Raw genomic sequence first — 24,203 nt, 5'->3', positions numbered from 1 at the left:
AGTCAATAAGACTTCGCAATACCAGATTCCAGTAGAAGATGCAATTTTCATTGGCACATACACACCCAGTTGTGATTTAACAGGTTTAGAAGTGCATTTTGTCTGCTTAGTGAAGCAAGCGAGTGAGCTTAGGCCTGCCTTCATGATGTACACGCTGCGACCTGTCTTTCTTGTTGGCCCTGTATTCACCAGACAAGCATTTACCATGCAGCCATGAACGCAGCTTAATGGGTTTTCACAAAATGGGGAACCTGGCAAGGATTCACTGTTCAGCTCAAAATACCAAATAGGTTCCGTATTTCCTGCAGTTCAAAGAGATCATTAACAGTTTAATTCATGATGCTAAAAGCTGTTCCCCAGCTGAACTTATGTTTGGGGGGCCAGTAATTATGCCCCTCAGAGCCACAGTGCAATTACCTCCTTCCCCAGAAGAGGAACTACAAACAAAATTGTCAAATGCTCTAACAAGAATGAGGAGGAATGAAGCTCGCAGGAAGGTCACCATGATTGCATAGCCAAGAGCCCTATGATTAAGGAAGGTGATTTGGTTCTAGTCTGAAACTATCACTGGTCTGGTCTCTTAGAAAAGAAAGCCAAGTTCTATCAACTGTATGACTGTCCCTACTGAGTTGAAAAGTTCTATGTGATCACTCCTATAGCTCCTACGTAGTAGTCGGCCGAGATATCAGTGCTGAAAACGGCATACAGAGCATTGCAAATATAAAGCTGTTGATCAGCCAGACCCATTCATGCCTGTAAATAATTTCAAACTCATGAAATCGAATTTGTGATAATATTGTAGGCTATTTAATTTTAATTTGCTTAGAAATAAAGGGTGATTAAGACAATTTTGCCCTTTATGCAGTGTGTGCCTAAAGTAATGTTTTCACATGGGCTAATATAACAATGAAAACAATCAGTTTTTGACAAAGTAATTTAATAGGATAGGAAAAAAAAGCTACTCATCAAACAGCAACAGAACACATTCCCCAGTTATAAGTTGTGTTGTGATTCACATAACTGTGTAATGATTAGCAAGTATTAAGAAGGAAATTGAGGACAAATTTAGAGAGTTCAAGGAGGACAAATGGCTGATACTGTTGGGAAAGGCTTGGGTGGATTGGAATAGTGGAACCTAGAAATATAGAGCACATGTCTTGCAGTGGGTGTAAGTGGAAAGGGTATAATGAACTAGAGTTTGTTCCCCTTGAGGCAGTAGGAGGCACCGGGAATGGGAAAGTGAATGCCATGTATGACAGGCATGACTGGGTGCAATCATAACCCATCTCCCCCTCCTTATTATTTGCCAAAGACAGATAATGTTTGCAAACCAATCTCTAATATCCAGGACTTCACAATAGCACAACAGTGTCAAGAAGTTAGATTGAACAACATGACAAAAACACACACACACACATGCATGCACGCACACTGCTGTCACTCGGGCTACTATCTAGAATTGAATCATAAAATTTATATAATGCTAACATTACACTAGGGAAATAGGATGAAGGGGGGTTAAATGAGTTATTAAGTGTCAAGTTCTTATATTTTTTATGTCAAGGGAGGTCAAACCCTACTATCAAGAGGCATCTCAAGGAATACACTGCAAAAAATGCATAATAAGAAGAGAATCACTTAATGTGGGGAAGAAAATTAGTTAAGAAAAAGTGGTAGCTGGAGATGAACAATCACAATACCATTATCATTGTGTTGGTCTCAACTCACAGTTCTTTCGGCACTTCTAGAAAGCAGATAGTATGTGAAACATGGATCTTAAAGGAAAAATCTGTCTTGTGTTGAGACTAGTATCTATCTAGCAGCCTCATCCAGGCATAGTGATTTCAATGGGAAAATAAATGTGTGAGAGAAGAGAAAAACAATAAATGTATTTTAGAATATACAAACATAATATATTTCAAGAATCTTCCAAAAATGATAAATACTAAATAACAATTAACTGTTGGGGGTATGGTTTGAACTAGCAACCCGCATCAGCTAACAATGGTAACTGCTGCACTACAATGCGTGCAGCAAAGCTTGTGGCTAAGTCTAAGTGTGTCTAAAAGAGCTTTTGATTTTTTTAAGTAATCTGAGATTTTCCTTTGGTAACTGCAATGTCTGCATTTTTGCACTTTGTTTGGACAAAACACTTAGAGGCCAACAGAGCTAAATGCAGTTTCTGTTTGTATAGATTTGGGAGTGTTTGTGTTTTTCATTGCGAGAATGAGGAAGGCAAGTTGGGAATCTGGTGGGTGCTGAAATTTAGCAGGAGAACCAACTACAAGGTCTGATTTCATTAGTTTTTCTCAGTGGGCAATAGAGATAACTGCATAGCCCTACTGTTCTTGTTGTTACCCTCAAATGGCACACTGTGATTTGGAAGCAATAAATATGGATTTTGATATGGACTTTGAACCTGACAACACTTTAGGGAGTAAGATTTTCAATCATAATGTTAGGGAAACCACAAACAAATTGATCAGGTGAAATGGATTAAGAGACTGTATGAGTATCATGGAGATCACCAAAAACCAATTTCTTGCTTATTGAGATTCCTCCAAACATGACCACCAGGTGTGAAGTACATTGAAGCCTTTGGTTGTAACTGTGGTTGAGAAAATAGAAGCCATCTGGTAGTAAAATTCTGTCTGGGGGTCGTGAGCAATACAAGTATGGAAACATTAACCACCAGTTGAAAAATGCATCTGTCAGAGCACAAAAGGTAAATATGCTCCTCATTAAAAGACTCTGACATAAGTGCGAAATAAACTGCATCAGTCCTCATTCAGCCTTCCTCACCAAAAATTTAGCATGCAAACAAATTTATACTCTTAACACAGAAGATTCTCAATCCTTTTCCCCTTGTTTCTCTCTGTAGTGAAACCTTCACCAAAGGCCTTGCCACAGTGGTAACACCTGTTCCTGTTTGATCACCAAAATTGAGTGCTGTCAGGCTGGGCTTGTGCTTGGATGGGTGACCATCCAGTCCAGTGGGGTGCACTCAGCCCTTGTTAGGCAAACTGAGGACCTACTTGACTGAGAAGTAGCAGCTCTGGTTTCATAACCTGACCTTCGGCCGGAGTTGCGGTGTGCTGACCACATGCCCCTCCGTATCTGCAACCAGTGACACCTGTGGTCTGAGGACAACATGGCAGCTCTTTGGTACCAATGGGCCTTCATGGACTGTTTGGGCATAGTTTTCTTTTTAGTTTTAGTTTTTTAGTGAAACCATACTCAGTATCTCCCTCTCACTGTACTGTCTATATACATCCATCTCCCAGTGACATGGTTTTTCCCCAATTGGCACTTTCTTTTGTCTGTCTGTTTCACTGTCAAAAGTCTTCAACCATTTTTCTCATTCATCCATACCACTGTCTCCTTCTCCACGACTCTGTCCCACTGCCATTGTCTTTGCCCCATCCTTTTTCTCTCCCATTGCCACTGTCTCTTTCTTTCTCAGTTACAGTCTGCTGCCCTTCTCTTCAACAACCATTGTCTCCTCTCCACATGTGCCCTTGAGGATGGAATGGTGTGGGGGTTTCAATTCCTAGAGCAGTCAACTTTAATACATGAGTATGTGGGATGGGGCAGCATGATCAAATTTTTTCATTTTAAATTTCGGTGGTCTTGATGGGTCCACACACCCCCAAACCTAAGTATGGTCTCCACTCATCTTTTTCATTTCCAGTGTCTCCTCACTCTTTGGCTCCCACTGCAATTGCCTTCATATAGCTCTCTTTCTCTTTCATGGCCACTTTCTCTCTCTGTCCATCACTGTCTCCTCTCTCTTCCTGTCTGTCTGGTACTGTCTTCGCTCTCTTCCACTGCCACTGTCTCTCTGCTACTCTCTTTCAGCACAAAAAAGTGTGAATATGAACACATGCCAAAATTTTTGGTGAGAAAGATAGAATCAGGATTGTAACAGCTGGTTCCCCTTTTTCCTCTCAGAGTTCTTTAAACAGGAGAATATTCACCCTCTTATTCTCCAGTAGAAGCATTTTTCAACTTCTTCCCTTCTTTCTCCTGCCACGGCAGGGTGTGCTGCTTTTATAAAAAGAATTCTATAGGTCAGTAGAGTTTTGACAGTTTATTTATATACTTCTACACATTTACATACTTTGACATGTATAAACAAGAAATAGGTAAGCCTAAAATAACTCTGTCTGAGCAGTTCTCAGACACTGACTGACTGCCATGCCATCCTCAGACGATACGGTCACTGGATGTGGATTTGGAGAGGCATATGGTCAGCATACCATTCTCCCAGACATTATCAGTATTTTTGTGACCAGAGCCTCTACTTCTCAGCCAAATAGCTCCTCAATTGACCTCACAAAGGCTTAGTGCTTCCCCCTTGCCAGTGGCACTGGGCAGACTCAGACTGTCACCCATCCAAGTGCTAGTCGAGCCCAACAGCGCTTACCTTTAGAGATCTGATAGGAACTGGTGTTACAACTGCAGCAACGCCATTGGCAAGCATAATATAAGATTAACACAAAATCATTTCCCATCAAATGAAAGTTCCCTGCACACTACTTTACATAAAAGTGCACAACATTTTTAGGCTACAACTATAGTATGCCAAAAAATGTGGTGTTTGATTTGCAAGTACAAAGAATGTAATATCACAGAATAAATTTTTATAAGGTGCTTACACTGCCATGTGGCACCACTCATTGTTGAAAAAAGCCAACTAGAAACATAGTTTTCTGAACTCAGAATCCTTGCAATGACGTCAGAATGACCCCACATCTCTTGCCAAGTGTTACAATAGTTAAAACTACATTTATTACTCAGATCAGATGTTACAGGCATATTTTATGTGCATAAATATAGTAACTTTGAACTTCCTGATCTTGATAATGATATAAAAAAAGTTTCTAAGTTCCTGAGAATATCATCATAAGAATAGATGGTGAAAATTTCTACAATTTGCCATGAACAGAAATAATAGAATTGGTCATCCCCAATTTTGGTACATTTGGGATTTCTCAGGGACTGCCCATGAACGAATGGTGCTTTTATAAGCTGCCTAAGACCTGTCCTAAACTACACCTAATGCAAAAGAATCTAAATGTGACAAAGTTATGCAAATGTTTGTTTCACATATAAGCAGAAAAACCATATCCACGTGCAGCAATTGCTCCTGGATATCTGATGATGGATAAATTCCAAAAGGTGTCATATGAGCAATAATGTCTTTTCTTGCCTGATGGTTGACTTTTACCGCTGTGACCCAGTCAGTGTGTATGCAGAACTACTGATTATTATAATGCAAAAGAACCAACCAAAATCCTCAATTTCCTTGGTCTGGAGAAAGTGTCTAATGTTTAAATTTTGACCCTGTGCTATAGGAGAGCTAAATTATGCCCTTTCTTCTGATATGTATAGAAATGGTCACTAGGCCAAGGGCTAATAGATTTGACCTTTTATCTCTATAATCAACTGAACCCACATATGACTCCCAGAAAAATCACATTTTTTGCATGGCTTTTTGTAACATAATGGTACATGCACTGTCATGCGTGTGCAGGTAAGGCTCCACTGAGTCAGCATTATCTGAATGAGTGTCATTATTTAAGGATCACTTAGAAAACTAAATGTTACTGTTGGAGAGAAATTTATGTTTCAGAGCACTAACAAGATGTGGTTGGTCAGGTTTTGTAAGTATTTCCTATCACACAGATGGAAAAAAACACTTTATAAACAGATTAACCCCTGAGACTACCTTTAGAATGCAGTGAAAGACATTGTGCTTCCAAAGTTAAATAAATTTAAATACATAAACTTTATGGGCCTACTGTGCGTCATACTTCCAATCTACGATCCATCTGACACATATCTGCATTATGAACACCCATCTACACTGCTAGGAAAGGCTTGCCACAGTACAGAGGCGTTACAAGTATTGCCTTCGAGAAAGTGATACAGATCAAGAGCATAGAAAGCTCGAGCATCTTGTTGTAATGGTGTACAAGTTGATTGTGTACCTTCCTTTGGTTTGAATTGTGTGTGATCTCACTGGGAATTTACACAATCTTTGTAACCCATAAACTATGATTATGTTGCAGAAAAATAAATCAAAAGCTTTACAGAATCCATATGCTGGCTTATTACTCAGATAAGGGTGTTCAGCAAGTATGTTGACTTGTATAGGTTAATCCTTATAAAAAAGTAAAAACAGCAACCAACTCCTTATATTCCATGGAAGAACTTCTGTTATTGTAAAGTGTAAAAGGTGGCAGGTAGGAGTAGTTTACTCACATCTGTGTATTTAAAAATATATATAATATTATTAATAATAACAATAACTTGCATGTGAACATACAATGACTTATTTCATACCATGATGAATTATCATGCAACTTATTCATGGAACATGAAACTAACTAACCAGCCAATCACTGTTAGTAACATCATTTATTATAAAACAAAAAGTGACATTAATGATACTGCACCAACATATTCATATCCAGATGGGTGTTCATATTTAAAACTGCATTTAACTTCTGCTGTACTTGTGATGTTTAATTTTTCTTGTTGTGGCAAAAACAAGCATCAAGTGTATAGCACATGGTACATCTAATTTTAAACATTCACAGAAATCTAGGAATGATTCTGTCAGCTTGGAACCAATAGTGATATTACATGATTTAAATAAATAGTACTATTAATTTTACTTTTTTGTAATAATTCACTTTTGTTTTTACACAACATAGTTCCACTGTCGCAATTTCCAACAAAACATCATACTGACGTATATATTTTAATAAAAATGAATTGAAAATATTAAATAGGAGTGACAACAATAGAAAGTGGGAAACCTTCAGAAATACAATAAAACCAAAGGAAAATAAACACTTTGGAGAAGAAAACTGATAACCATGGTGTTATATAAAAACAATATCGAAAAACGAGGCATTTTAACAGAATGATTCTTGTAAGATGCCTAGTTCTAAATAAAAGATATAGCCTACTGATATTAGTAAAGAACTCCTCCAAATGAACCTCATCACTTCAGTGAAAATCATTGACAAGCATGTGCAGGAGGTATATTTGCAGCAGTTCATTAATACAGCAGCAGCAAAATTTTCACAAATCAGACTCAAGATTATCCATTACAATAACCTTAATAGAACTGATATTTTTATGCAGCTAGCTGTAAAGAATAAGAGGGGTATTACTATTGTTGATCACAATAATAATAACCTGATAGATCAGTAGTACCATTCAGTGACACACAAGAGTATTTTATTTTAAGAGATTATACATATATGTCCTTGATATTTAATAGCAATAAAAAGGGCAGACTGAAATTGCAAGCACATTAACTTCAGCACTTCCAAATGTTACAATCATATTTTGAAGTTGAATTTTTTCTTTACCTGAGTTTCTGCACTGATTATTCGAGCTATCTTGAAAGTTCCATCTAATCTGTTATCAATTACAGGCAGTGCAAAAGCTGATATATTCTTGATGATTGGATCACTGACATTAGCTTTTGTACGACCTCCAGGAATAAGAGTAGTAGTATTACCTTCTGTGTGACCTGCATTAACAGCAAGCTGCAAAATAAAATAAATTTCAATTAAAGTGTCAGACCCGGAACAGATTATATATACAATGTTTTGCTGAAAAGTAATGCCTCTGATTTTTTAATGTGGAAAGTCTTAAAGCTTTTTAAATAAAACAAATGTTATTAACACTCTACATCCTTATTCTCTGTGTCTACGTATCTGTTTCTCAATGGTGATAAACACATTTCTCCAAATGAGAGACCAGTTTGATACTCTCACTGTAGAATGTTTGATTTTATTGATGGAGCCACAATCTCACGTCTGCTTGCACCACTTGCTTACTATCCAAGTGAAGAGCTTGAAGGTATTCTCTGAGTTTTGGAAACAGGTAAATCAGACAGGTCAATTTGGGACCATATTGTGGATGAACAATAACAGTAAACCCATGTGTCTTATTGTTGCAGATATCACAGTGCTCAAGTATGCCCTGGCAATGTCACACTGAAGGAGATGATGCTCCACATATGGACAAACTTTTTGAATGAATGCTTTCAGTTTTCTCAATTGTGGCATACTGTTCATCATGCACCGAGATAGGTACATTGCACACCGGCATGTTACGCTACACAATGTGGAGCCCTCTAGTGGCAGAGGATTGAATTTGTGTCAATGAAGCAGGAAAGCTGATGAGCTATATAAATGACATGTAATACCTAAACCAATATTGAGTGCAGGACAAAAATTCAGAGGCATTACTTTTCAACATGTTCTCATATTGTAACATGGCATGATCGCAAATGTGAACTTTAATGTAACAGAGTCTCCATATAGCTCTAAAAAGTGCTTTCATCTTTCAAGCTATTGATGGATAACAAAACACAGATGATTCAGTAAAATCTTCTTCCAGAGTCCTTGAGATTTTTCTCATCACTGTATTAACCTGCTGGGAACATACAACAACTATAGTTCCTCTACTTACCTCACTGTTTCCTTTTTTGCTAATAGTTGTCCTCTCTCTCTTTCTCTCACATCCATGATTTTTTTACCTACCCTGAAGACCCAAATTGGAAACGCTAGTTCTAAAGAAGTTTTGGTTTGTTGCTTCTGAGTATTTGATTTGTTTTTTAATTTTTTTCCGTAGTCCTGTGATCCATGCTATTTTTGTCTTTTGCCATAAATTCAGGAATATTTGTTTTGTTAGCCTGACCTCATAGAAGCGGTGGAAGGGTTCAAAAAGGGTAACAAACCTTTATATCTAAAGATTTACACATATTTCAGTGAATCATGGCATTGATTCTCATTTTCCAACTCTTTTGTTTGTGTTCAACAATTTGTCTTTATAGCATCTCTAGTCTAGCTAGCTTGCAGTTCTGTATTGAAGCTTCACACACATATAAACATTCTGACCTTACAATTTTAGTATAATGTTTTTGTTTTGTTATTTCTAGAACTCCAATACTTGAGACAAACATTTTTAGTTGGATCATAAGGTCTTTACATTTTATTAATTACCAGTAAACCACTGATTATTTAAGGAATTGAACTCAAATGTACAGAGCAGCTTCAAACTTTTGATTACTTTACAAATGAGTTAGTGTGTTAAACGTAAGCATATAAACAAGAAAAAGTTTAGAAAAGCTTTGATATCTTGTTCAAAGTTCATTGGAAGTCACTAAGTGCTCTAAATGTCAAATATTAAATGAGTACAGTCTGGGTAATTTGTACTCTGTTTTAAGCAAAAGCTAGTTTTTCACACATCTCAATTCTTTATAATGCCATATCACCTAAAATGTGTGTCGTACACTTATATAACTCTGCAGGGACATTTAGTGGAATACATGGACAATGTCTGCAAAATGTCATGTGAACAGAGTTAGTTGTAAAGAAGTAGCAAATTAAATTTTCATGCATCATGTGGCAACTTTACTGCATGAACAGAAATTTTAATTTAATTTTATTTTATTTTATTTATTTTTGAGTTCTGTGGATCCTTAATGCAAGTGTTGTGCTATACTGTAGAATGTGTCATATTATTACAGTAATTACTATACATAAATGGTAATGAGGCTTACAACCTTAATTAAATGTTAATGGATACATCAAAAGTGTGGTGAAAGGGTTAAGGAGACAGTAGTAATAATAGTGATACGAACAGTTTGTAGGGATTACAGTCTAATTAAAAAAATAAAGTTTTCTTTCAATAAGTGATATACCTGTGCTATACAGTAAGTTCCCTTTATAATACTTACAAGAAAAGTCAGTTCACATCATCAAAAAAATTTCTGTAAGGAACAGGAAGAGCTATCCGAAATATAAAGTTTGGCTATTTTTTTGAATTTAATCAGACCCTCAATGAATGATTTAACATGAGCTGGATGTTTATTGTAAAACTTATTGGACTTCTTAAATGCTCTCATTCTCAAGCACTGGAAGAATTCAAACTGGGTATTTTGCATGGTAAGATACATATACACAGTGTCCAACTGCATCAACTGTCTTATTAAAACCTATAACCCAACATCGTAACTCTTAATGAGTAAATTACAGTAGCATTTCAAATTTTTAAATTCTGCCAATTGTTACACAAAATATTGAAAACCAAATTTTGATTGGCACTGAACAAGCCTCTCAACTGGAGCTGCTGTGTTATCTCAGCTACTGTGATCTTAAATTAAAATCCATTTATAACTCTCTGAATGATGTCATTATTTATAACACTACGTTTACTGAACATCTGGTACATCTTGGGCAAGTGTTGCTTCAGTTTAGTGAGGCTTGGCTCACTCTTAAGTCCTCTAAGATTAACATACGCTGTTGACCGATTTCTTTCTTGGGCATTTGGTGTCAGCCGAAGGTGCCAGAATTAATCAAGAACATATGCATGATTTGCATAAATTCCCTCCATCTAAGAACAAGGAGGGGTAGCCAGGTTTACTGGCATGGCCAACTTTCACAAATTTGTGCCTAATGTGGTACAACTGGCAGCCCCCCTTAATAGCGTGTGTAGAAATGGAGAGGTTTTTGAGTGGGGCAAAAGTTAACAAGCCTCATTTGAATCCATCAAAGAAGCTCCTAGTAATCCACCAGTTTTGATGATACCTAATTTTGAGTTGCTGTTTATTGTACAGAATGTTGCCTCAAATGCCAGCATTGCTGCCATTGTTTATAGGAATCTGAGGGTCAATGCAGTCCGATAGCATATACCATGAAGAGATTGTCTCCTGCTGAGTTTATATATTTGTTTTATGAGTGGGAAACTCTTGTGGTTCTCTTTGTCTTAGAGAAATTTTATCTTGAGCTTAGGGAATTCCAACTCGAGACTGATAACCATGCCTTAAGTTGTGTGTTGGGGTGCCCAAGGGAGATGAGGAGGATCGCTCTTCAGGCAGTCCACATCTTGGCTTTCCAAATTACTGTCAAACACATTAGAGGCACCGAAAATCAAATTGCTAACCTCCTCAGCTAGGGACAGTCATGTTGGAAGTGGTCGACAAGCTCCACCTATAGCTTGTGTGTGTCTTAAGTGACGCACTAGAAATCTATTTGGGTCTGAAGCACTAACAGGATCAAGATCCTTCTATTCATCCTATTAAGTGTGGGTTCCTGGGGAAATTATGTTTTAAATAAAGGTATGATTTGCTGTAAGGGAAGGAAGGGCAAGAATTTTAAGATCTGCCTACCCAAGGAGTTGGTACCAACTGTCTTCCATTATCTTCACAATTCTGTGCTGGCTGGTCATTTAGGAGTGTACAAGACTGCTGCTAAAACTAGACAACATGTGGCATAGCCCTCCTTGTACTTCACTGCCATTATTACCTTGAAAATCTTTTATCATTGTGGGTAGTTGTTGTTTTCCGTCTTTTGGTGCTGTCATTTAGTGTGTTCCAAGCAGACTGGGTTGCCGAGCAGAGATTATACTGGACAGCCTTATTTTCTCACTAGATATTTGTGGGGAGTTTTGGGTGTCATCTCTGCACTGGATAAGCAATGACTGCAACTGAATACTTTGTGAACTAGTTTTATGGCAAATTTAAATGTTGTTTTGACCCAAACATTTTAAGATTTTAATTTCCCTGGATTGTTCTCTTGATTTGGCTGTAGCTCCCCATGTGTTTGTAAATTGTATTCCATATGCTCAGTTGATACTGTGTCATTACACTTAAGGTTTCATTCGCGTGCTCTGGGCTTAGTTGTGCTAATTTGATTTTGTGTGCATCCAGTAGGCATCTTGACAATTTAATATTTACTAATGTATGCTCCATACTCGAGGTGTCTATGTTAAACTTGATTGCTTGTGTGCCTTGTACTGCTATGCACAGGTGTGAGCATATGAGCCTGGTTGGCACTTGTGAGCCTTGTTTTGCGTGCCTGTAATCTCACAGTTCTGTTCGTCCCCCCACCAGTTGTCAGGCAGTTGGGCTAGTGAGGCATTAACTGGGTCTGCCATTATGCATAACAGTGTTATTGTAGCCTGCTCAATGCACAGAATTCATATAAAAGATATGTTGTTTTTGTTTTGTACTACCCATCAGTGTCTTTGATACAATTTTGGAGTGTTTGCTTTAACAGCTTGTGCTCTCCAAGCGGTCACTAAATTCTGTGTTAAAGTAAAGGGTTTTAGTTTTGTTTATTACCATACCTTTGGGTTGCGCATTAAGAGTGGTGTGTTTTTACTGGTGTTGTATTTTTATACTTCTAAAAGAAATAGAGGTTCATATGTCAATGCTTTCCTAAAAATATTGGTGGGAATGAAGAATTTCGCCTGTGGTATTCACTGAGGGTATCAGGGTCTCTTGTCCCTGCTAGTGGTGATTATTGCATATTGTTCAAAGCTACTCTAATAAGCAGGGTTTGTGATCCCTCACTTCCCTGGATCAAATTCTTGTCCTTTCTTGGCATAATCTTGTTCCTTCTTCAGGCTAATTATTATTAGCATGTTCACACCGCTTTGCACTTATTATCCATTGTTAATAAATTCTGAGAATTATCATTCTCTGTCCCACCATTTGTCAATTGCTAAAATTGTCATTTGAAGTAAAGTGTTTCTTACTGATCTCTTGCCCACTAAGGGATTGTTGTAGGGTGAGACAATCAAATTTTTTTGTTCCTTTAAATTGAATTATTGTCTTTTCTATCAGAAAGCTTTTTATTGTTGAATTAGTGTTTTAAAATCATAAGTTCATTTGAATTTAAAAAATCATCTATATTTTCATGTAAAGTTTGTTGCTTGTTTTAATTCTGAAAACTTTGATGAATAACTAATTTATGTGTAATAAATGGTGACTGACTGTCTTAAACCCTGATGTCCAGTCCTTCTACTAAAATGCTTTATTGGCAATTCAGGGTACCAAGGTTTTCTGATTACAATATATATTAGATTTCTATGTATTTTTGTGCATTTTTTGTTATGTTTCTCATGCATTTATGTTTTTTCAGCTGAAATTCTGGGATCAGTTTATGTTTGCTATTTCCCCCTAAAAGATTGTTTCTGTAAGATTTGGTGGATGTATTGCATATTCTAGGCAGCTCACATCAATATCCTCTCAGATTTTTTTGTCTTCAATTATCTATCTTTTTTTCTGAAGAAACCTCCACCTGCATTTGTTCACTCGTTCATTAGAGTTTTACAGCCCAGCAACTGTCAGAGACAGTGTAAAAGTGAAGTAGTGAAGAGATTGATTTGTAAACTATGAGGGTAGGCTAAAAGTAGTGGCTCAAAAATTTTTATTCTGTTCTCAATATGATTGACTTCCCTGCTTCACTGGCACAAGTTGCAGCCCTCTGCTATTAGTGGGCTCAAAATTATAGTGTAAAGCCTGGTGGTGTGTAACATCACTATATCTGTGCATGAGAAACAGCACACTGTACTCGAGTCTCTAACAGCAGAAAACATGCCACCAATTGAAACCCATAAACGACTGCAAGCAGTGAAACTTCCTGGCAGATTAAAACTGTGTGCCCGACCGAGACTCGAACTCAGAACCTTTGCCTTTCGCGGGCAAGTGCTCTACCATCTGAGCCACCGAAGCACGACTCACGCCCGGTACTCACAGCTTTACTTCTGCCAGTATCTCGTCTCCTACCTTCCAAACTTTATGGTGATGCAAGCAGTGTATGGTGATGATTGTATTGACATCAGTATTGTGGGATTCTGGATTGGCAGTGCTTGTAATGAAGGAAACAGTGGTATTAACCTTAATGTGTGTGACAGAGCTTTGAGTGGATGACAGTATATAGCAAACGACAAGACTCATCGGAATTCAGTTGATGAACTCAGCACAGAAAATCATTGGATAACACAGACACAGCTCTTAGGTAAGTGTGGCATATAATGTGAAGTGAGACTCTAGATCTGTCAACAAAATCAAACATTCTACAGAGATGATGTCAACAAACTGTTACTCATTGGGAGAAATGTGTTCATCGCCAGGATGACTAGATTGAGAAATAAATATGTAGACATGAAGAATAAAAATGTAGAATATTGATCATGTTTGTTTTGTTTAAAAAGCTTTACAAGTTTTCATGTAAACAATTTGGAGGTAAAAATTTTCAGCATGCCCTCATATGTACAGAGATTAGTAGAAACACTAAAATAGATACAACAGGTATGGAATTGGAATTTAATCATCCACATCTTGAGTGCAGTGTTTCTTTACAGTCTCATCAACAGATGACTGCCAAAAACTATATGAACTGGTAACAGACTTGAGCTCTAATTAATACTTTCTTAGAGTATTATTTGCACATTTCAAAACTGTGAGGCTATTTTCAGAGAACATCTTAGCTGATTTCTATTAGAGATATTTTTGAAAATCACAAAAGGGCCTACTGCATTGAGCTATTCAAAAAATGGGGTGATCTGACAGTTCCAAGTAAATATGTAACCCAAATCACAGTTTTTATGAAAAAATTGAGAAATATGTAGCAAACAGCTCCATACATGATCATAAAACCAGATAGAGTTATTATTTGTGCCTGGATAGAATGAATAGTAAAAAGACCCAAACAACTATTTTTTACTAAGGACTCAAGGTATATAATCACCTGACAAAAGATATCAAAAACATAAAGGAACTCTATAAATTTAAAGCATATCCTAAGGAATATTTATGAAAAAATAGTTTTTATTCCATTAAAGACTTCATGCAACTTAAGATTAATACAAATATATAAGCAGGTTGACCAGTTACAAAGTAGAAAAAGAGGAGGGAATATGCTTGTAAGGAATAAATACATGAAACTTTGGAAACACAATACATTGTACCGTATTTACTCGAATCTAAGCCGCACTTTTTTTCCGGTTTTTGTAATCCAAAAAACCGCCTGCGGCTTAGAATCGAGTGCAAAGCAAGCGGAAGTTCTGAAAAATGTTGGCAGATGCCGCCACAACTAACTTCTGCCGTCGAATATATGTAGCGCTACACTGGCATGCTTTGTAGGCGCAAAGACAAATACTGGCGCCAAAACCTCTGCGTCAGTAAATAAATTTAAAAAAAGGGTGGAAGACGAGCTTTTTTTTCTCCGCCCTGAGTTTCGACCACTGCATTTTCATACATTATCCACCAAAGTAAATACAAATTCCGTATTGTTCATCTTCGAATGTAGCAGAATTTCAATGTACTACGAAAATCCGACTGGCAAGACTGTTCGGGATGTTTGTCAATATGACCAACTCTACGTTCTGAATTTTTTCATACCTGTGAGAAGAGATGGTTGCTAATAGGAACCTGATGAAATGTGAATCACATGCAGTATTCTCTTCACCATAAGAATAATACGAATGTAAACATTTTGTCATGTATTCTTTCCTGTTTGCTGCTATCTCATTTAAATCCTGTCTGCTTAGTAAACTACGAAACTAGATTGAGACAATGGCAAACGCGGAAGAATATACGTATCGTGTCATGTTTATATTCGTATTATTCTTATGCCTAATAGTGATACAGTCAGAAACGAAGTGCGGCAACTGACTAGATTTTTAAATCTAAGATGACCCTAATTTCTGTGCAGAATTTGATGTACTAAAGAAGCGGCTGCAAAGATTTTCAAACGGAGAAACATTTTCGCCTAACTCTCGTTCAGAACATGTTCTATCATATGCAGTCTATTATTTGGTTCTTGATCATTATCAAAGAAAGCAGCAGTGTAAGTAACAGCAAATAGCAGTCTCTTGTCATTGTTTCGCTAATGACACGATTCCTCTCTTTTTTTTTTAATTGTAAGCTTCGTTGATGAAGCTTAAAAAAGCTCAAAGCAAGAAAATAACTGTTTACACAGTAACAAATGCCCTCACTGATCATGATGCGCAGTTAGGATAAATAACATAATGCCTCACACTATGAATACTCCTCAATGGAAATCAGTTAGAATAATTAATGACTCCAGGACAAATGATTTTAAGAATAGTTTACAGATAACGACAAGTGATGAAATTTATATTGAACCAAATGCTAATATTAAATTTAATCTGTTCCATGATAAATTCATATCATTTTTTTGATAATAGCTATCCATGTCAGATAACCAGAAAGGACACTAAACAGACACTAGATAGATTAAAGTATCTTGTGACAAGAATAAGTAGGGATCCTGTAGTAGTTGCACACTATAAAAACTACTCAAAATTACTAAGAAAGTTATTAAAACGTCAAGAAACCAGTAATTTTGACGACAGCCTTAAGGCTAGATGGAATGTAGTGAAACAGGAGACAGAACAACTACCCACAGAAGAAGATTACATCAAATGGATATGCTAGAAATGATGAGTCACAAGTAGCAAGTTCATTTAATAATAATTTCTTAAATGTGGTAGAAAGTGTAGGAACAAAAAATTCAAGAGAAAAATCGTAGCACTGAGTTGAAAAAATAGCTCTCATAAAATTCAGTCACATGAGTATATCACCAGCTTCTCCTTCGAAAATTAAAAAAAAAAAAAAAAAAAAACACACATTCTCTCAAAAATTCGAGGGTCATTCAATAATTAAAGAGACAAATTGGTCTGGAGAAAAAACTGTTAGTAGGGAAAGTTTGGTACTTTTATGGCTTTAAGTTGGCATCACTGGCATGAGCCCAGACCAGCTGATGTATCAACATTGTTTTGTTTATAACCTCAAAAATACATTTCAAGATGGCGAGTCCCCTTGAAACGTCCACATTAGTTGGACAATGTTCTGTTATTCGTTTTTTACTTCCTGAGGGCGAGAAACCATTGAATATATACGAGGTGCATTCAAGTTCTAAGGCCTCCAATTTTTTTTCTCCAGACTGGAAAGAAATAGAAACATGCGCATTGTTATAAAATGAGGCCGCATTCATTGTCAATATGTCCCAGAGATGGCAGCACCGTACAGCAGATGGAATTTTACCGCCAGCGGCGAGAATGAGAATTGTTTTAAATACTTAAAATGGCAACGTTTCCCTTACTTGAACAGCGTGCAATCATTCGTTTTCTGAATTTGCGTGGTGTGAAACCAATTGAAATTCATCGACAGTTGAAGGAGACATGTGGTGATGGAGTTATGGATGTGTCGAAAGTGCATTCGTGGGTGCGACAGTTTAATGAAGGCAGAACATCATGTGACAACAAACCAAAACAACCTCGGGTTCGCACAAGCCGGTCTGACAACATGACCGAGAAAGTGGAGAGAATTGTTTTGGGGGATCGCCGAATGACTGTTGAACAGATCGCCTTCAGAGTTGGGATTTCTGTGGGTTCTGTGCACACAATCCTGCATGACGACCTAAAAATGCGAAAAGTGTCATCCAGGTGGGTGCCACAAATGCTGATGGACGACCACATGGCTGCCCATGTGGCATGTTGCCAAGCAATGTTGACGCACAACGACAGCATGAATGGGACTTTCTTTTCGTCAGTTGTGACAATGGATGAGACGTGGATGCCATTTTTCAGTCCAGAAACAAAGCGCCAGTCAGCTCAATGGAAGCACACAGATTCACCGCCACCAAAAAAATTTCGGGTAACCACCAGTGCTGAAAAAATGATGGTGTCCATGTCCTGGGACAGCGAGGGCGTAATCCTTACCCATTGCATTCCAAAGGGCACTACGGTAACAGGTGCATCCTACGAAAATGTTTTGAAAAACAAATTCCTTCCTGCACTGCAACAAAAACGTCCGGGAAGGGCTGCGTGTGTGCTGTTTCACCAAGACAATGCACCCGCACATCGAGCTAACGTTATGCAACAGTTTCTTCGTGATAATAACTTTGAACTCATTCCCCATGCTCCCTACTCACCTGACATGGCTCCTAGTGACTTTTGGCTTTTTCCAACAATGAAAGACACTCTCCGTGGCCGCACATTCACCAGCCGTGCTGCTATTGCCTCAGCGATTTTCCAGTGGTCAAAACAGACTCCTAAAGAAGCCTTCGCCGTTGCCATGGAATCATGGCGTCAGCGTTGTGAAAAATGTGTACGTCTGCAGGGCGATTACGTCGAGAAGTAACGCCAGTTTCATCGATTTTGGGTGAGTAGTTAATTAGAAAAAAAATCGGAGGCCTTAGAACTTGAATGCACCTCATACTGTAGAATGTGTAAAGTTTGTGGTGAAGGTTGTATGAATCGTGCAAATTCTTGCAATTGGGTAGAACAGTTCAAAAATGGTCCCGACTGAGTGACTGACAAACACTGTTCTGGCTGACCTGTTGTAGATTCAACTCCCTCACTTGAAAGTCGAATTTATTCTTCCTGACCATCGTGGGACAGAGGAAATGATAGTTGATAAATCTGAAGTTAGTACTGGTACAGTTCATAACATTATCTGTAACAGGCTGAAGTACCACTAAACATGTGCAGGATGGGTCCCAATGGAATTGATGCGGCTACACATTGAAACAAGGTTGAGAGTGTGCGCAGAGCTAAAGGATCGTTATGAAAGAGAAGGTGAGCACTTCCTCGACAAATCTTTAACTTGTGGTGAAACTTGGGTTTACTATTATGACCCAGAATCAAAAAGACAAAGCATGGAATGGAAGCACACCGACTCACCTGTCCAGAAAAAATTCAAAACCCAAGCATCAGCAGGAAAAGTCATGTTGACAGTGTTTTGGGATGCTGAATGTCCAGTTTATTGTGATTATCTCAAAGAGCAGCGTACAATGAACAGCCAATACTACTCGGATTTGCTTTTAACCAAAGTGAAGCCAGCCATGAGAGAGAGACATTGTGGATGTCAGAGGAGAGGTGTGATTCTCCAGCAAGACAACGCACATCCTCATATTGCTCTACTAATCCATGAAACCATAAAATAATGGGCTGGAAGTACTGCCTCATTCCCCTTACAGTCCTGATGTAGCACCTAGTGATATCCATTTGTTTGGTGCACTGAAGGAGGCATTACATGGAAAGAGTTTCCAGGACAACGAGGACCTGAAAAAGTTTGTGGGAAAATTGGTTCAAACACCAAGATAAAGAGTTCTTTGCAGCCGTAACAGAAAATCTTCTAGGCCATTGGAACAAGTGCATAAATGTTCATGGGGATTTCGTTGTAAAGTAGAAAAAGTATTGTTTTGTAAAAGTAAATGCTCTTTTTCCAGACCAATTTGTCTCTTTAATTTGTGACTGGCCCTCGAAAGAGCTCATGTGGTGTTGGTGGGGTTGCCAATAGGGCAATAAAGATTTGTTTCCATACAACAAGCCCAGTCATATCCAAAATATGTACTGTATCACAAACTCAACGAATTTTTCCACAGAGAATGAAATTTGCCATTGTTAAACCCCTCTTTACGAAAGGCAATAAAAAATATATCAGTAACTACCGACCTGTTTCAATGCTGACTACCTTTTCCAAAATTTTTTGAGAAAGTGATGTATTCTAGACTATTATCTTGCCTTAACAACAGTAATATCTTGAGCAAATCACAGTTTGGGTTTCAGAAGGGTTAATCTACTGATAATGCCATTTATAATTTCACTCACCAGATTTTACAAGCATTAAATAACAAAATAGCATCAGCTGACATTTTCTGCAACCTCTCTACAGCATTTGACTATGTGAATCACGGTATTCTCTTGGATAAATTGGAGCTTTATGGTATTGACAGTACACCAGACAATGTGATAATGTCATATCCAACCAAAAGAAAGCAAAAAGGTGTACTTAGTAATTCAACCAATATGTTCTGGGGACATAATTCTGATGGAAGAGATCACATATGGGATTCCTCCAGGCTTAATTGTAGGTCCACTATTGTTGCTCATATATGCAAACTATCTTTTGCCTAATATGCAGAATTAGTTTTTCTTGTAGATGATACTAGTATTGTAGTTAATAAGGCATACACACCTAATGGAAGAAATAGCAAGCAAAGATTTAAGATCTTAGTATTAAGTATCATCGACTAGTTTTCTGCGAATGGCCTCACACTCAATTTTAAAAAGACACAAAGACACTACATCTTCAGTCCTGCACTTCTAGGGGTACTACATCAATGAAAAGTGTAACACATGGTGAGAAAATAATAAATAGGGTGTAAACTTCAAAATTCTAAGGTATCAATAGTGATAAGATTTTAATTGGAAAACACACATTTAGGAACTGCTACAACAACTTAGTTAAGTCACATTTGTACTTAGAATCAGAACAAATCTTGGGGAGAGACAAATCAGTAAGCTGACATATTTTCATCCAGTAATGTAATATGGAATAATGTTCAAGGCAGTGGCGGCTCGTAAGTACACATTGTGGGTGTTCACAAATTTTTAGATGCATAAATTTGAGAGTGTGACATTAATAGCGTATGGTGTATAACAGTTATGCTTATCAACACTTATGTACAGCTACAGCCACTGCCAATAACAATAACAACAGTAATAATAACAGTAATAAGATGTGCAACTTATCTGACAAAAGAAAGAATTGTTTTTGTGGAAATTTGTTGTTTTGTACGTAATTAAGTACAGTTCAGAGTAATAACGAAATAATAATCTTCCGCAACGCTCCATTTCGCATTTTTGTGTAAATGGGAGTTTCCGTGCTTTTCCATTTTTCGGACAAATGTACAAAATCCCTAATAGATGTACTAGTTCACGAATTACTTCTGGGCTGAAAATCAGATATTGTTATGCTGCACGCACACAACAACTTGTGCTAACTCTACACTTCCTTGTTAAATGTCCTCTTGTAGTCACGCTTATTTGATGCTGTCACTCTCTCAAGCAAATTATCTATTCTCGGAGGCCCTTGTTCCTTTGCGGCTAACTTTTCCTGGTAATTTACTTTTCTGTTCCCATATCGAGATTTTCTCTCTCCAGCAGAGTGTGCGCTGATATGAGACTTCATGGCAGATTAAAGCTGTGTGCCAGACTGAAACCCGAACTCGTGACCTTTGCTTTTCGTGGTCAAGTGCTCTACTGACTGAGCTATCCAAACATTACTCAAGATTCGTCCTCACAGTTTTACTTTTCGGGCAGCATTTTAAACACATTCAACACAGTTCATGTTTACAGTGCACACAAATGTAGATTCCCACACAGTAAACAACCAACTCCAAACACAAGGGGCTGTTTGTGGAAATAATTAACTAAAGTAGTGATGTCAACCAATATGGTCATTTGACTAGAAACAAATGAGACACTGAGATCCATAAGGGCATAAAGCACACCGCCGTCGATCCCAAATTTAAATAAATATCAGAAAAACCAGTGATACAGCTTTTCGCGAATTTTCATATATACTTTGTGGACCTACAGCACAGATATACCTGACTCACCATAAGATCAACAGATGACAGAAGCATGGATAAATGCTACAGTCTCACAGTTGACAAAGACGTGCTTTAGGTCCTTATTGTTCTCAGCGCCTCAAATAGATTACTGTATGATAAGATCAAAAACCTGAAATGCTATAACTCATTTAGGAATCCACAAAATAGCTTTACTTTCACTACAGCTTTATACTGACGTCCATCCAATTTTACTACAGCATACAGTGTGTGAATTAGCATATCTGAGGAGCACGCTATCATCTAGCAGGATTTATGCAAAGCAAAGGGGGATAAAAGTCTGATGCAGTGTGCTACCATCTGATGGCACTGATGTAGACTTCCAGCTAAGTGGAAAGGGCTAGCTGTGCACATTGTGAACCGTGCACATTGGGTATCAAATCTGTATGTGTTTGGCCAGTAAGGCAATCACGTTGTGTGAGTAGCGCATGCGCAAAAGTTCCTTAACAGGTGCACAACCGAAGGTGTGCTTGCGACCACGATGCCAAGTTTCACGAAGTCTAGAAGAGTAGTAGTACCATAGATTTATTTATGTCTATATTTATTTGTTTATTTAGTGCCCTTACTATCGCACCATGATACTGGACTTGTCCTAGTACAAAACAGTATTGAATATTATATGTTTACATTATGTACAAAATCTTATCATTCATATCAACACAGCTTTATAACAAAACATTATTCTGCTTAATTAGATTGTAAAAGTTTATACATACGTACAGATAAAATAAAAGCTAGCAAAACACCTTTGTTGATTTTACTAAAACTATTATATAGCAGTACTTAAGTTAAATAGGCATAGTAACAAATAGCACAGAAGTTAGGTGCATAATTAGATACATACATGGATATAAGAAGTTTTGTTTTATATAAAATGATTATGAATTTTTGGTTAGAGAATCATGAAGCAGAGCTATGGATATGAGCAAAATTCCAGGTACTCATTAATGTTGTAGAAGCTGTTGCTTATTAGTAGATTTTTTAGTTCTTTTTTTAAATGTATTAATGTTTGGTACTTTTTTGATATTATCTGGCAAATCTCTGTAAAGAATTTTTGGTTTGTAAACAGAACTGTCCTGATATATTGATTTTCTGTGCATATCCCTACAATAGTCATCCCTGTTCCTTGTTTGATAATTGTGGATCTCACTATTAAAAGCTGAAACTTGATGGTTTTTAATGAAGCAGATACTTTCAGATATAAATATAGATGGTAAGGTCATGATTCTTAATTCCTTAGAGATACCGCTACATGAGGCTCTGTAAACAACATCACTTATTAATCTTACACCTTTCTTTTGAAACTTGAGAGACTGCTTTGCGAAAGAAGTATTTCCCCAAAATACTATACCATACCTCAGTAGACTATGCATGTATTCATAATAAGCATTTAACAATGTTTCAGTATTGCAGTTACCTTTAAGCATTCTTAATATGTAACAGCACTTGCTTAATTTTTTGTTAATCATTTCTATATGTTTTTCCCATCTTAGATGCTCATCCACCCATAATCCTAAAAAATTATGTGATTCTTTTGCTGACTTTGGCTATTTAATAATGGGAATTTTACATTGATCCTTTTTTTGTTTCCTTATATGGTTGAAGTTCATCCATACAGTTTTCTTGTTATTGACAACTAGACAGTTACCTTTAAACCATTTTTCTGCCACTTCTGCTGTTTGGCCGATTTTTTTCTGCATCTTATAATCATTCTTTCCTTTCATTATGAAGCTGGTATCATCAGCAAATAATATAGTATCAGCTGCTGAAAACTGTTGATGTAGGTCATTAATAAAAACCAAGAATGAAAATGGACCCAATACTGAGCCCTGTGGCACCCCATAATTAACTCTTTTTGTATTCAGAATGGTGCATATTTCCATCCTGAGAAATTTGAACTCTTTGTTTCCTGTCAGTTAAATATGACTTGAACCACTCATAGCAAACACCATGGACACCATAATTGTATAGTTTTACTAATAGTAGATTATAGAACCAGAATGACTAGATTATGATTTATAAGATCAAACGCTTTGGAAAGGTCCAAAAGAACCTACAGATCAGTTCCTTGTCCTCAATAGCTTTGTAAACAAGTTTTAGGAAATTGAAGAGAGCCATTTGTGTAGATTTGCCTTTTGTGAAGCCATTCTGTGCATTTACAAGAATTTTTTTTTTTAGGAAGTCTAGCAATCTGTCATACATTATTCTTTCTATTATTTCCGAAAATACAGATAATAATGATAGTGGTCTGAAATTTTTAATGTCAGACTTGTCACCACTTTTATAAACAGATATTACTGTTGACTCTTAAGTTTACTTGGAAACTCACCAGTTTCAAAGGAGTCACTGATTATGTCCACAAGTTGAGAGACAACATTAGTGGTACTATATTAATAATTTTGTCAGGGACACTATCAAATCCGCAGATCATTTTACTTTTTAGTTTACTGATAGCCGTTTGTACTTCTTTGGGTGTTATAGGGCATAGGTAGATTGTCCATACATTTACTGGAGTTATTACTTTTGTCTTTGAATCATATTTAGTTGTGATCAGGTTTTGGGCTACATTAACATAATTTTAATTAAATATATTATGGTAGCTGTTAGAAGTGGATCATCAACAATTTCATTTCTGTGTTCTATGGTACTTCATTACTTGCATTTTCATGTTTGCCTGTATGATTACTAATAACTTTCCACTCTGATTTCATTTTGTTGTTTCCCTTTCTGATATACGAATCTTTGATCTTCTTTGTTGCAGGAACTATCACTTCCCTGTGTTTTTTCCTATAACACATTACATGTAGTTTCAAGGTATCATTTTGCTTTACACATCTATATAGCAGTCTAAGACTTTCTGATGGTTATTTGATTCACTTGTTATCCACGAATTTGGTTTTTTGTTTATTTTCATTCTCTTCAGAGGGAATGAAATATCGT

The 24,203-nt window shown here is 37.0% G+C and overlaps 1 protein-coding gene across 1 annotated transcript in view; it reads right to left on the bottom strand.

The window, feature by feature from the left end:
- The window catches only part of LOC126188846 (uncharacterized), a 183,749-nt gene that overhangs the window by 59,644 nt on the left and 99,902 nt on the right, over positions 1-24,203 (bottom strand). The window contains exon 5 of the mRNA XM_049930488.1: positions 7,389-7,568. Coding sequence (XP_049786445.1) covers positions 7,389-7,568 — 180 coding nt within the window. The remainder of the gene's footprint in view (positions 1-7,388; positions 7,569-24,203) is intronic.

The sequence above is a fragment of the Schistocerca cancellata genome, chromosome 5, assembly GCF_023864275.1.
Source record: "Schistocerca cancellata isolate TAMUIC-IGC-003103 chromosome 5, iqSchCanc2.1, whole genome shotgun sequence".
Classification (NCBI taxonomy): domain Eukaryota; kingdom Metazoa; phylum Arthropoda; class Insecta; order Orthoptera; family Acrididae; genus Schistocerca; species Schistocerca cancellata.
This window is presented reverse-complemented; position numbering and strand designations above follow the sequence as displayed.